Source organism: Lycorma delicatula, chromosome 4, assembly GCF_047948215.1.
Source record: "Lycorma delicatula isolate Av1 chromosome 4, ASM4794821v1, whole genome shotgun sequence".
Lineage (NCBI taxonomy): Eukaryota > Metazoa > Arthropoda > Insecta > Hemiptera > Fulgoridae > Lycorma > Lycorma delicatula.
Window position 1 is genome coordinate 113,633,827 of NC_134458.1, and position 16,185 is coordinate 113,650,011.

The 16,185-nt window shown below is 32.3% G+C and overlaps 1 protein-coding gene across 6 annotated transcripts in view; it reads left to right on the forward strand.

Annotated features, from left to right (window-relative positions):
* Positions 1 to 16,185, forward strand: part of hfw (leucine-rich repeat domain-containing protein hfw) — a 107,422-nt gene that overhangs the window by 39,871 nt on the left and 51,366 nt on the right. For 4 of the 6 annotated variants that reach the window (XM_075363958.1, XM_075363957.1, XM_075363955.1 and 1 more), the window contains exons 6-9: positions 779 to 937; positions 11,773 to 11,898; positions 13,509 to 13,580; positions 15,573 to 15,596. In XM_075363958.1, the coding sequence (XP_075220073.1) occupies positions 779 to 937; positions 11,773 to 11,898; positions 13,509 to 13,580; positions 15,573 to 15,596 (381 nt within the window). Of the gene's footprint in view, positions 1 to 778; positions 938 to 11,772; positions 11,899 to 13,508; positions 13,581 to 15,572; positions 15,908 to 16,185 lie in introns of those variants that run through there. The other 2 variants (XM_075363960.1, XM_075363954.1) reach the window with 2 other exon arrangements.

The following is a 16,185-nucleotide window of genomic DNA, read 5'->3' on the forward strand; positions in this document are numbered from 1 at the left end:
TTTTGAGGAAAACCACAAGGACAAGCCAAACAAAATAAACTTTCAAAATGTGGTAAACAGATAGTATAATTTTAATCATATAAATAATAATGAATTAGATACAATTAAGAAACTTCACACTTGTAATACATAAACAACAAAATAAACAAATAACGTAAGACTTGTAAAGGGAACTACGTTGACCAAAAAAATTGAAAGTCAAATGAACGTGAAATCCTTCTCTCAGAAAGAAATTAATATGGTAGTACAGTTGTAAAAAATTAAGTAATAAAAATAAATAAATAATATTTTTTATGAACCACACTTAATTAGGCAAGTGAAATCGCTCTTTAAACTCTTGCATTTTAATGGATGTTGTTCATTTTTATTAATATTAATTAGGATAAATTTATCCTATTTTGTTGTTAAAGTAGTTATGATATTTCTTTTAAATCTATATTATATAAGTGATAATTACAGTTGTATTAATACGGCTGAAGTCTGTATGCCTTTGGTATAATGTAAGTCGGACAAAATAAAGAATATTATTATGATTATATTTGTAGTTATTTGTTTGTGGAATTTATGTTATATCTGTATTAAAAAGTTTTCTTTTAGAATTTAATCTAAGATTTTGTAAAATTTAGGTCATAGTATTTCAGATATATATTTTTTCATGACATGTTTTTAAATATTTCTGGTTTAATATCAGTAAATTTGATTGTTATGAATTTATATCTGTTTATCTAAGTGAATGAAATTCATTCAGTTTTCTTTAATAATTACTTTCTGTTTGCAGATAACACAGTTAGATGAAATTAGTATTGATGAAAGTTATGCAGATATACGGTACTTATATGCAGAATACAACCAGATTAAAACGCTAACAGTTTTAGAAGGTTCTCGATTCATGGATAAATTTACACATCTCGGTCTTAAACACAATAATATAAAAACTGTAAGAGATGAATTATTTACAATATTAATCTTAATTGTTGGCATTTGAGGGTTCAAGTCTCTATCTAAGAATGGTTTTTTGTTGATAGGAAATTTTAGTACAAAGAAATGTTTTAAATGGATGTATTTAAAACATAAAGTCTGGAAGATTATTACTTGTTGGAAAATATGTGAATTTAAATAGAAAAAAGTATTCCATTTTACAAACTCTGATGACATGGCATGGCGTAAAATGTGGATATTAAGTTATGAGTTAACAAAATTTTTTTAATTCGTGTGTCAGAAGTAGTATTTTAGATTGCAAATATATATATATATATATATATATATGATTATTACAAAAAAAATCAATAGGTTGTAGTGAACAAATTTTTATTACTGATATTCTGATGTTATGATTTGGTCAGATGTGTTTTGGTTTTGTTACTGTTCAGTTTTAAATATACTAAAGGATATATTTTGAGGGTCATTGAATAATTAAAGAGACAAATATTAACAGTGGAAAAATTATTTAATAGAATAAACTGAAACTGTCTGAGTTGAAGTTGGCACCCCAATGATGTAGAAAATATCATTTGGTTGAAAAGAATCTTATCTTCATTATTACTACCTCTATGTTTTTTTTTCAAAATGTCAGTTCTACTTAAACTCGCACTTATCACTATCATACTATGATAATATTTTTATTTTCTGAAGAAGTAAAATTGGCCGAAATTCACTCACGAATAATAAAACAGTAACATAAAAAGTTTGTTAATTATACTAATTTTTGTACAATTTATAACTGAACAAGTGTCATCATAGTAAAAGATATGAGGAAATTTCCAATGATGCTTTGCAAAATTGCATTGATGATGTCATTTGCAATGACAGATGCATAAATATTTGGGAAATTGCTGATATTTATATTGTTTCAGAATTGTCTAATCCATTGTCCATGATAACCTGAATTACCACAAAATTGGTTTCAGTTGGGTTCTGAAACTGTTCACTCAAAATCACAAAGACCACTTGAATATACATTTGAACAGACTTAAACAATGTTTTTTAATGGTTTTTTTAGATTGCTTAATAAATTTTGATGAAAGTCAGATTCATCATTAAGGAACAAGTTAATGGGATTATATAACATTATTTTGTTGAATAATCACTCTCACCAAACTAATATGACTACTTCTATATATAAGTATAGTACTTTTTCTATTCTTTCAATGTTAGTGTAATTCAGCTTGTAGAAGAAGTGCTAAAACTTACAACATCTATCAGCAACTTAATAAACCTTAATTTAGGTTTTCTAAAGTTGAAATTGAAAAAGCATTAATTTTGTTAATGCAAATAATTGAAATATTTTTTTAAATATTATTTTGTATATTTATTGCATTTCAAATACAAATTGGTTTAAAAGAATACTGTGTACATAAAAAAAGTCTACAAAGATGTGCAAAGGTGGGAAATTTGCGTCTTAATAACTGCAAGAAAATTAATGAAAAGAATGAAGTAAAACTAATGAAGAGAACATTAACCAGAAAATTACTTAAAATTAATGAAGATAATGGTGAGGGACTGAGCATGAGCTAAGGCAGTATGAAATGTGGGAAATTATATTATTCTTTACTATAATTTTTCAATTAATTTTTTTCACCTAAAAATACTTAAGTATCAGAATGACAGTCCAATGCATATACGAGGGCTGTTTTTTTTTCAACCTCTGATGGGCTATAAAAAGACACATTGACATAAAATGATTTTATTACTAAAAGTTGATTAGATTTAACTTATTTTTCTACATAATCGCCAAAACGATTGAAGCATTTGTCGTACCGTGACACCAGCTTTCCGATGCCCTCTTCAAAAAAGTTTGCCGCCAGTGAGGTAAGGTATGCCTTGACAGCCTCCTGAAATTCTACATTGGTAGTGAACTGTTGTCCACCCAACCATGTCTTCAGTTCTTGAAAGAGGTGAAAATCGCTAGGTGCTAGGTCTGTACTATACAGTGGATGGTCGAAAACTTCCCACTTGAATTGTATGAGAAGGTCTTGCATCATGTTGGCAGAGTGCGGTTGTGCGTGTTATGGATCAAAACCACGCCAGACGAGAGCATGCCTCTTCATTTGTTCTGGATCACTCTGCAGAGGCGATGTTAAGATTCACAATACACTTCCTTTGTTATTATTATCCTCTGTTCTATAAAGGCAACCAACAAGGTATAAAGGCATCCTTGTTTGGTTGTTCCCAAAAAAACTGTAACCATTGCTTTCCTGTTGCTGAGTGTCTGAACTTTTTGAGAAGTGTGCATCTACTGCTTAGGCTGTTCTTTGGTTTCTGGATTGATATACTAGATCCAAGTCTCATTGTCAGTAATGATAGACTTCAAAAACTATTTCCCCTGATTATTGTTACGCATGAGAAACATTAAGGCTGAGGCCATTCGCTGTGTTTTGTGATCATCACTCAACATTTTTGGGACTCAACATGCACACAGTCTCTAATGTCCTAGATCTTTAGTCACAATTGTGCACAGAGAAGACCTTGAAATTTCTGGGATTTCTGCAAAAAGTTCACTTTGTAAACCTTCTTTTGTCATGGACAAAATTGTCAAAACGCTCAACCAGGTGTACAGTAGCGACAGACTTGTGTCCTTGCCCACCTTCATCATGGACATCCATTCGTTCTTCTTTAAATTTTCTACACTATTCCTATACACTACCACCACTCATAAAGTTTTCACCATACACTAGGCTCATTCTGCGATGGGTTTCATCAGTGCTACATTATTGTGCTTGCAGAAAACACATCACACTTCGCAACTCACACTTGACAGGAGCATTGATTGTAGCAGCCATGTTCAATTGCTTGTAGCTTGGCTCAGACTGATGCAATGGAGCTGGCAGTGGCAGAGGTTGTGGGGGGGTGATGCAATCACATGACATACAGACTTGGCTTCCACCTATTTCTTGTTTACTTAGATGCATGATCAGAGGTTGAAAAAAAAGCAACCCTCTTATTATTCGTTACTTATAAAAATAATTTTTTTATTTACTTACCAATTACTTTTTCTGTAAGTTTAGTGCTTTTGTAGAGATCTCTGCTTTGTCAGGATGCATGAAAGTTAATGAGTAGTTTATTAAATGATATTTATTCATCTATTTCATATTTTATTTTATATCGGTAATTGAGATGATAAAAATTTCTTCTCCATATTAAAAAAAAATTGTTTGAATATGTTTTAATAATGTATTACCATGTGTATGTTCATACATTTGGATGAAACAGAGATCTTTGCAAAAGTGCTAAACATGTACAAGAAGAAAAAAGTAATAAAAAGCAATAAGTAAATGAAAAAAAAATATTTTTATAAGTAAACTTATTCTGTTTTAGGATTAAAACAGTGTTATAGTATTATACTTTCATAATGTTGCAAGTAGTAAACAATGGTGATAACAGTAAAATTGGAAAATATATCTTTATCTTTGGAGTGTAATTTTTCCTATTTAAAATCTCCTCAGTTCTCAAAAAAACGTTTACAATTACAGACTGTCACTAAACTACTCCTGTAATAAAAATAATAATAAAATGAAATGCTTGTAAGAAGTAAGGCTTTAACAGACATAAAAAGTTAACAGATTGAATCTAGAACTTCTTTTTTTTGAATCTATTTAAGATGATTAGTAAACATAGATTACTATACCGAGAGGTGTGATATAGAATTGTCAAGTTTATTATACAGATAACCTCCCCAAAACAGAATCGACCAAGTAAGAAAACTGTTTTGAAGAGGTTTCCGTTTTGCAGAGTTTCGTTAAAGATCAAGCTAATTTATAGCGAGGTCCTGTGGAATGAATATAAACTGAAGTTAGACAAAGATATGTGTTGGGAATATTCCAGAAACTTTTGTACTGTGTACAGACTTCATTATTTGCTAGTTTTTCATAATTGTAAAACTGAAATAGTTTATTTTTAGAGAATATATATTATAGTGTTTACTGCATAAAATTTGACTTACCAGAGATATTTCACAATTATAAAATGGTTATTTCTATGTTCATGTTAGTTACCTTTACCTTTAGTTCTTCTTAATGTACCTTTAAAAAAAAAGAATCACCCTTAGCTTAAACACAAGAGCTAACACTGATTCTAAAATAAAATAATTTTATAAATTATTTTAGTTAAGTACTGTTTTCTGCTTTAATAAATTAAACTTACTCTTGGAACTTTTATTTTCAATAATATTTTTAGCAGTTAATATATTCTGTTGCAAATCATCGCTCTGTACAAATCGTGAATTCTTCCAGCCATCTGAGCATAATTAATGCTTCTCCAAAACTCTTAATTCTATTTTCTGTATCTTCTTCTGCAATTTCATTAGTCTTGCTAGTTTCAAACAAAATAATTTCATCAATAGACTGAAATCCTTCGGTTACTAAATCATTTTCAGTAGCCACGTCTTCTTCAACATGGACGATGTTTACTTACCACTTTCTTGCCATAAAATTTTAACTTTGCGTAATACTACTGTACAACTATCAGAAACATTATCACAGTTTCTGTACAGAAACCAGCTCCTTTTAATGCTTTTTTACACAACTACTTGTAATTTGTATGAAGAAGAAAGCCACCTTAGTGCATCCAGAACAGTAATTTTATGTGTTAATTCTTGAATGGATACACACGAATCCATATTAGCAACTAGCGACTGCAAGGTGGTTTCTGATAATGAATTTTTTAGTTTTTAATAACTCCCTGATCCATTGGTTGAGTTACACTAGTTGTGTTTGACATGATACATTGTCTAAAAACAGTAGAATATTTCTATTTTCACTAACCATTTTTACTATTTAAATTAGATAGTCATTTTTCCATTAAGTTAGACATCATCCAAGCCTTCTTGTTTACGTGCCATTCCAGAGGTAAATGAACAACAGTTTGGAAATGGCGAGGCTTCTAAGATTTACCTATTACTAAAAATTTAAGTAATGTATCATCTGCAAAATCGCCAAACATAACAGGTCAGTCATTCTTTGTATTGTTTGTCTCTAATACGGTTTTAATTTTTGAAACAGATTGTTTTGCTAAGTAAAGGTAAAAAAGATAAACCAGTTTCATCACAACTGCCAATATCCTTCAGTCTGTAACTCACTTTTATTCCTTAATTTTATTTTTCCAGTTGCTGACTTGAACATATTATTTATTTTATTATAAGAAATAATGTTTTTTTTTATGTTTCATAAGAAATTTCTGTAGTCATCCAAAGCGCTGAATGTAGTAACTTTTTTATTTTATTTTTACATTGGAAGAGGGGAAATCTTTAGCCCATACTACTGGGTCTGTGGGGTTTCTTGCTGAAACAGGGACCCACTAAAAACCCTTTCCCTCTAACGATGCGGTGACAGAAAGAACCCTAAGGTATGGCATTGCCTCTGCAAGTACCATTAGGTACTTCTTGTGCTGCCCTTCCATGAGGATTTCCAGTGTCCCCCGGGGGCACCCAGCAATGGCAATCCTCTTACTCCCACCATTCACCCCCCCATCATGAAAGCTGGCCTTCCACTCAAACTTCCAGACCAAGCACCACCCTATGCTCTAGCTTATTCTTGAGCACCTGGTAATACCATCTCAAACATTTTCTCCAACCCTCTGCTGAGCTGATCATGACTCTTCTAACCTCTTCAGGTGAGCTATATCGATCAAACGGCCTTTCTGCTTCTCATCTTGGACAGCTCATGAAGGTGTGTACAACATCATCCACACCTTTGCAGTATTGACATCTAGCTGTTGTGCAGAGTCCTCTAGAGTGGAGGTAAACCCCAAATGAACCATGGTCTGTAAGCCACTGGACCATCCAGTGGTCTACCTCCCATTGCCAATCCAGGTCTTAATGCAAGGAACAAGACGGTACATCCATCTGCCGGTCTCCACATTATCCCACCTCTCTTGTCATTTACCTAGCCGGTCACTTCTGGCCTCTGTGGGGTCACTACCTCCATATCTAACAAAGCACTCTGCGGCTAGTAGATCAACTCATGGCATTCTGGCAATCACCAGTGCCGTTTCCAGGGAAACAGTCCTGTAAGCCTGCGACATACTAAGCACCAGTTGCCTGTAGATGCTATGCATCTTCTACCAGTTGCATTTTACACTAAGAACACCGTGCCATATTGGGGCCACATACATTAATATAGAGGTGACCATGGTAGCTATTATCTTCCTCTTCAAGTATCTAGGGCCCCCAATGTTTGCCATTAACTTGGTAACCGCTGAGGTGACCCTCACCACAAACTTCAGCCACATGCATCACGAACCCTCTTGACCCGTCGAGCCAGATGAAAACTTATCTGGCCCTCCTAGAGGGGACAATTTCTGCTCTATCTAGCACTACCATAAATCTAGGGATGCATCTCCGCCCCGCTATCAAGATCATCTTCGTCTTGTGGGGAGACCTCTAGCTGCCAACCAGAGAGCTAAAAGTCTCCTCAGCAACCTGCTTCACCTCCTGGGCACTATGAGCCCTAACCATAACCACAAGCTCATTGGCAAAAGCTGTCAATTCCACACCCAGTGGTACTTTTATTCTTAACAGGTTGTCAGAAGCCACATTCCAAAGCAGGTGGCCCAGTATTGATCCATGGAGTACCCTCCTCCATGGCCACAACAACCTCATCACCCTCTTTCGACACTGCCAGCATCTCCCTACCTGTAAGGTACTCTTGCACAATCTTGACAAGGTAAGAAGGAACCTTCCTATTAATCAGAGGGTCTAGAATCGCATTCCAAGAAACACTATTAAATGCGTTCTGGATATCTACCATTATTACAAGAGGTATTCCTCTTGTGTGTCGCCACATTCACCACCGCCATAACTCTGGATGTAGCATCTACAGTGGATCTTCGTTTTCGAAACCAAATTGGTTATCAGATAATCCTCTGTGCTTGTCTATTTCTATCTCCAGTTGTCTCATTATTAAAGCTTCAAAAAGCTTGCCCAGAGTATTGATTGGAGCCAAGGATTTAAATCCCTTATTTTCCTTTTGGATAAGGACCAATCTGGCCCTTTTCCAAGTTACAGGTATCAAAGCTCATCCATCGTGAACTGGGAGATCTCCCCACCCATGATTTCCCTCCACATCCAGTGCTGATCTTTAGGGAAGAGTTCCCTCACAACCTCCCTCAGCTGTGCGTTAGGCAACCTAAGTAGTGATTTGCCAAATTTCCTCGTAACCACTTGGTAAGCATTTCCAAAAGGGTCCTCATCCAGGCCATTACATATTATTTCCTTGCACTTAACTTCCTTAGATTTAACCGTCACTCTCTTGAGCTCCCAATGAGCTTGCCTCAGTAGGGTCAATATAAGTTTGTTGGCAGTTAGGTCATCCCTCCTTCCTCTAGTGAGTCTTCTCCTATGTTTAATACAGTCTCTTCTAGTGGCCTCTACCTCGGGGCACCACAGAGACTAATTTGTGGCTTCTTCTGGTGCTTCTTTCACTTAATGTTTCTCTGCGTACATCAACCATCATGCTATTCAGCTCTTCCAGCTCCACAGATCTGTGGTCAATCATTATCTGCACAAACGCATCTCAGATCCTGGAAGCCTGGGTTGATCTCATTCTTCAAGATTCCAATACACCAATTTTATGAGCTCATGGCCTCCCAGTGACCATCTTTATATAGCAATGGTCGCTGAGAGTCGTCTTCCATCATGCATCAACGCACATCTCTTGCTCCAGACTCCTCCACAAACAGAAGGTCTAGAGTGAAACCCATTTCCCATCTGTGTAATGTGTGTGCGCCAAAGATGTTTACACACACCATATTTACAGACCCATCATCTCGGCCAGTATACTGCCTCTTAGATTTGATGTTTCACTGCCCAATTCAGGGGACTTTGCATTGAAGTCCCCGCATACGAAGGGCAGGACATTCCGCCTCCGCAAATCTGCAGTTAAACTCTCTATCCTGTTAGTAAATTCCGCTATTGATATGTTAGGTGAGACATTAGCAACTATAGAAAATCCTGTCACCAACCTCAACCCAGACGAATCCCAGTCCTTTTCCACTACCACGGGCACCCTGTTTGGGAACTGTTGCAATGATGTAAGTACATTCATCATTTGCATACCATCCTGCCGTTTTCACTACATCAAGGTTTGGTTCAGCAACCAACAGTAACTCCGCTCCATGGTCCTTGGCCTTTTTTATTATAGAGGTGGAGGAACCCCATTTACAGGAGCCAAAGCAGTGATGGACTTGCTAAAAGGTTCCGCAAGATGTTATTAAGTGTGTATGTGTTCCTGTGCTCTACCGACTAAACCTTAACCCCTGGGTTTCCACCTCTCCTGGGAACAGCTTTTGTAACATTACTTCAGAAAGGGGGAAATACCCGCACACACAATCGGTCGCTGCAATCACAACTGAGACATCAAAACACACACTCATGCAATACCAAGGATAACACCTACACAAGGAATAACAAATCACTTGCACATCACAAGGGAAAAAACATGTAACGCAGAATTTTTTTTTCATACTGTGAACACTCATGGTAGCACACACTCACACATCATAACTCACGCAACCACAATAACCAACACCAAGAGTAAAAAATCACTACACATCATGGAAACTGACTCACAACAGAACTTAACCAGCCCAGAACTTACCAAATGGCAACTGTCTTTCTTAGTAACGAGAATGTCATCGGGAACCAGGAACAGAGTGCCCACAGCTTCTCCGGGAAAATGTATCACCCCAAATCTGGGGTCGGAATTAGGGGAGGGTAAAAAGTTGGGTGGTGCCAAGATCCAGCAAGAAACAGGAGGATTTCGGTTAATAAGGAAGGGATAGAGAGATTGGATGTAAGGACTTAATATTACAACTCAGAATGACAAAATATATTCTAAGTCCTTGTTTATTACAGTTAACAGTGACAATCACGTGTAAACAAGTCAAAGGGCTTAGAAAAATTTCTGTAGTTTTTGAGGTTAGAATAACTAATATACTATTATACTATTAACTATAATAGTAAAAAACCGAAAAATCAAAATAAAATTGCAATCGATTGTCCAAAACTCACCAAATTCACAAACACATTCAGTAAATATTCACCTACAAAATCAGTCCAACAAACTGAAAAAATATCACCAAAAACCAATCCAAAACTAAGAAAAACGACATACAACACGTGTTTCCACAGTGAAATCTCCAACTCAATTGAATGTAGTAACTTAGCTGAAATTTCTGTCTCCTGTTGTTGCAGGAAATTGAAAGATATTTTGATCTTGCATGCATGAACCATTTAAATAAAATTGAATTTATTTTTTCATTTTTGCTTATAGTTTGCTATCAACAATTAACTTTAACTTTTTGACTAAATACAGCATATAGATTGTTTATGTAAGCTGTTACCTACTACTTACTTTAAACGGCTGTTGGCTTACAGCTCAAAAATTGGAGCTATGACTGCATATCTTGTGCTAAACAACAATTTGTCAACTACTGAATTTATTATTTTACAGATTATTGTTTGTGTACGATCTGTTTTTTTAATCATTTTATTACAGGCTATTCTGCTTTTTTATTTTCTTTCTAACTTATGGGATAAATTTAATATGTGAAATTGAAAGTAAAATCCATGTTCCTTATAGAGATTAACTTCTATTAAAGTAAATCGGGATTTAGGAAACTGTACATCTTGAGGATGTTTCTGTTTTGTGGAGGTTTCACTGTATATACTTATCTGAAGAAATACATGTGTATCAAATAGTGTTTTATGAAAGTTAAGAACACTGTTTTTTTGAGTCACTGATGATCCTCTTTTGCGTTAATCAGTAATGATTCTCATATAATATTCCCAGTGAAATTTCACTAACCAAGAGGAATTTGTAAATAATTTCTTTTAAGATTAATTTTTAAATTTCAAATTTTTTTCCTGACTGCAATAAATGCTGTATTCTTCTTTCAGTAATTTTGGCAGGTAAAATACTGTGTAATATATATCATTTCTTTTTTTTTTTTTTGTTAAAAAGTAGTAGAGGATTTGGCAGTATAAAGACATTATAAGTATAAAGACACGCAGTTAAACAGGAAAAACTTTTTTTTTTATAAGATTTTAACTTGCATGATTTTTTTACATTTTGCATTTCTAAGAAATAAATTTAAATACTCAAAACTTGCTTTGTATTTAATGCAGTATTTAAAGTGATATTCACTACTTCATCTGATAATACTAGCGAAAACAAAATTGTCCACTATTATTTGTCTGAAACTATAGTGACTCCAAAAAGTAAGCTGTTATTGTGAAACTGTTCATATTAATTCTTTTTTGTTAAACACTGTTAAGTCTAGAGGTAGGATGGACTGCGTTGATCGTCAATTGAAATGAAATGAAATCATATTCTTCTAGGACAGTTCAATTTATTTTGTACAATATTAAATAACACTAGTCACATTAGACCAAGAAATACATGACCGCGCCAGACGGGATTCTTCACTTGAATTAATGTATAAAACTGACTTGTAGGCCAGCGCTAATAGAAACTACAGTGCAGCACTAGCTGGCTCAAACTAGGAACAGAACAAACACATTAATTTTTTTATGATTGTTCATGGTAAGTAGGAACAGGAAACTGTTCAGATTATTAACATGTTATTGCAGCAGTATGCTTGGAAATGCTTCTTGTTTGACTTGCTGTTAGCAAAAATAATGACAATCCAAATTACTGTATAGTTTAGGTTTTAATTTTTTTTAATGTTAATAAGTTTTGAGCATTTTTTATTTTTAAATTTATTTAATAACAACTTAGCATTTTCTTTGAGACAGTAACTTTAATAACTTTTTTTCAGTTACCGGTGTATATTCTATCTCATGCTGTTGATAGGATGAGTCAGTATGGTGATAATTCTATTATCTCCATTACTCTTGGCAAAAATCGTTTGCATTGTGACTGTACTACTTCACAAGTTGTTAAGGTATGCTGTAATTTATATCTTGTAATTTAATAAAAAAATTTTAGTCTTATTTGATTTACACCTTTTTAATTCATCAGTCATTTGATTGGTTCATTGCTGTTCTCAATAACTCAAATTAATTTTCAAGTTGCTAGAAGATAAGTTTTCCGTTCAAGTGTAAACAGTTTTTTTTTACCAATAATTATTGTTTAAAAATGCCTTATTCCTTAACTCGCATCATTCATTTTCCAGAGAGGATGTAAATATTTTCAAATACTATACCATTTGCTGGTACTGTATTAATGTTGCATTGAGATAAGACATGTATTATCTTAAGTTTACCATGAAAATACTTTCATGGGATCCTACATCCTCAGTTATGATTGAAAAATTTAATTTAATTTTACTGCATATTAAAAATTAAAAATAGTAAAATAATGAGAATTGTGTAATTAATTTATAATTTGCAATTATCTTATGCAGTGCTGTTACCTGTTGCAGTTTTTATAAGACTGTCTCCCTCAAATACTGATGCTTTATCAAATGACTGATGGTTTATCAAATTGAAGTTTTGTTTGTATTATGTATGTAATATTTTTCTTATATATTTAATTTTATGTCATCTTAATTTCTAATATGTCTAAATTTGTGTTTATATCAATTTTATATGTAATATCAATGTGAATCTTTAAAAGAATAATTTCAGTAAAATAATATATACATTCAATTCATAAATTTGAATAATTACTCATGTGCGTATGCTATATCAAGTTTTTAAATGTAATTTATATAATATGTATAATTTATTCATTAAAAAAGTTTTTTTTCTCTTATTAGAGCAAAATCCTATTTTAATCCCATGTTATGACACTGTTTTATTTGTGATATAGTTCAAACCAAATACATTTTCTAATTTTTATGAAATATTTGCAACATTTCGATTAGGTGAAACAATCTATTAGGTGCATAATAGAATTTAATTAAATTTTCAATTTTAAAATGGTGGTCAGTTCAGCAGTTTGGAAGAACAGTCTTAACTTAATTAGAAATACATATTTTTCTAATATCACATAGAAACTTATGTAGAATTTGGTTGAAAAAGTATTATTAAAAATTCAGAGGTCAAACTATTAGGAAGATCACTGTGTTATATTTTTATCAGAATCTTTTATAAAATTGTCAAAAACACTTTTTCTCCATATGTATTTTTTGGATTTATTTTGAAATTTGCATTAAAACCAATTTTTGGAAAATAAATGAATTTTTTTAAAGATGTAGAAGAAGTTTCTTGTTAGGTTAAATAAAGTTACAGATTTTGATTTTGTTGTGAAAGTATTAGGAAAGTTAAGGAAAAAGATTTATATATATATAAAATATTATATCAAAAAATGATAAAATGTTACTTATCTCTAGATTGGATTGACTGTTCCATAAAAGAAAAATGATGTACTATAATTTACTATTCCACAGAAAGATAAATTATTAACTATGGCAAAAAATGTTATCCATTGTATCAACAAAAAATGTCCAGTTTGTTAAAATTTTTAAAGTTATTTAAATCAATTAATGTTCATTATACATATAACATGTACATTTGTCAACGTGTAAATAACATTTTTATTTTGTTTCAGTATTGGCTTATAAGTAATCAAAAGGTTGTTACAGATTTTGATGAAGTAATGTGTGAAAATCTTGATGAAAAGGTAATTATTATAAGACATTTGTGTTAGAAATGATTTTTAAGGTAGGATGATTAAAAAAAAATGACTGTTATTGAAAAGCCTATATAGCTGTTGATTTTTAGATTGTATAAACACATTTACAGAAAGATTAGATTGCCAACTAATGTTGCCAAACTAAATAATAAATTGCCAACTAATGATTAGATTGCCAATTACTGTTTACATTATAGGGAGGACAGAATATCTCACATCCTTCCATATGCACTTATAATAATGTATATCTTCCCTATACATAAACCAGTAGTCAGGCAGTTAGTATTATTATTGTTTAATATTTCTTTCTTACTTAATCCAATTCTAATTATATTAATGGTGCTCAGTAAGAATAAATTGTTTATATTAATAGAGTTGAACTATGTAATGTGGAAAAGTTTGGTGCTCTCTGTATCTCTTATCATTCACTATTCATTAGTAGTGGGTTTAGATACTCTACAGTTATTTTCATGAGTATTTTATAAACTGGTCAGTACAGTCAGTGAATTAACTTTTGCATCAGTAACATCTCTAAGGGTCAGCGATTTGGAACCTAACCTATGACAATAAAGTTCCCAGATTCATTTTACTGTGAGTGCGTTGGAAACACTGAGAGATTGGCAGCAGTGGCACAGTGATTGTTAATATTTTATACAGTCGTGCAATTGTTTTTGATTTGAGCTTTTCTCAACTGCTTTAACCATGAGGAGACAAATGTTTTTCCCATATTGTCACTGGCGATGAAATGATTTTGTACATCAATGCTGAGACAAAACAATCCATTAAATGGTGTTATTCCAGTTCACCTAAACAAAAAAATTCTAACAAGCCCAGTCTTGAAGGAAAATCATGCTGACTACTCAAAGGGTGTGCTGTTGATTGATTTCATGGAACATGGAACCTCCAACACATCACAAGTATATTGTGAAATACTTTCTAAATTGTGTTATGGCATTCAAAACCGATGGCGGGGAATGCTGAGATTAGGAATTGTCCTTAGTGCGTTACACGATAATACACATCCACACATAGCTGCATGTACAACAGAAACAATTAAAAAATTCAGATGGGATGTTTTTGATCATCCCCTTACAGTTTTGATCTTGCATTCAGCGACTACCACCTCTTCCTACACATCAAAAACTGCCTTGTGTCTCAGCTAATTGAGGAAAGTGAAAATTTAAAAGTTGCAAAAGTGGAATAAACTGCATTAAACCCACTGCATTTAAACCCACTGAACATTAGTGGGTTTGAAGAAGCTTGTTTCACGATATCAGAAGTGTTTGGAACGAAATGGTGATTATTTTTAAAAAATTAAATAAATATGTAAGTATTTTAAACTAGTAATAAAGTTTTCATTTTTTCAACAGCTCTCATGTTATTACCAATTGGCCCACTTTTGAACTGTGCCTCATAATTGTAATAACATTTTCAAAACATCAACATATCTATAAAAACAAAGATATATTAATATTAGTTTGTTCAAGTGAGAGGAGAAAATAAAGAATATGCCATTGCATGTACTGATGTTCATCAGAACATCTAGACATAAAAAATAAACGATTGTTGACTTTTCAGTTGTACTAAAAAATTGAGGGATGTGCTGCTTTTAGGGTTAATTTTCAGAAATTCTACACCCTGAAACATTCCAGGTGTTGTGAAATATAGGAATATAGGTACTCTCTTATCCATGATCAATTAACTTTTACTGTCATATCAAAGAATTAAATTATCATGTCTCCCATGACTGTATTTTTTCTATATTACTTTTTTTACTGCATAGTTCTCATATAGTACCAAGTATGTAATTTTAAAGTTACCATTTCTATTGGCTTTTTTTTTATACAAGTTACTAAATTGCTTATCATTGTAGTTTGCATGCTTATTATTGATAAAGCTTCTGAATATTATTGCTATGGAGTTTGATGAATATGAAAAAAAAAATAATAAACTATATTTTATTTTAATAATTCTTTTCAGGTCATTGAACTGGATCAGAATAAGGTATGTATGGTACAAAAAGATTGGTCATATTATATAAATTATATTATTGCTCTTGAAATTATTCTTTTTATTCTTTTAATCAGTAAAGTCTCATATGATTATTGGGTTTTTAAATCTGCTGGTTATTTACCTTGGCCTGCCTCAAAAATGCCTAAATTGCCTTGTGACTGGGTATTTGAATAGTGCCTTAATATCAAATATTAAAAATCAAAATTGCTTATTTTTATGTTTGTTTACAACATATGCTATCTATTTTATTTATTAGGTCAAATAGTGTAAAAATTTACAGGCATTTAAAAAAGATATATATTTATATAAATTATTTTATTTATTGTATGGCATTAATATGATGAGGATCTTTGTAGTTATCGTTACAGTAGATTAAAGTAAAATATTATCACTTATAAAAATACGTCAATTTTACTGATTAATTTTAAAAAGCACCAATTTTTGATAATTATATGACATTTTATACATTACTTATTTTCTGTGATTATATATATATATATATATATATATATATATATATATATATATATATACTTTAGAAGTTGAATATACCTTTTCTGAATATTTAGTATTATTTGAA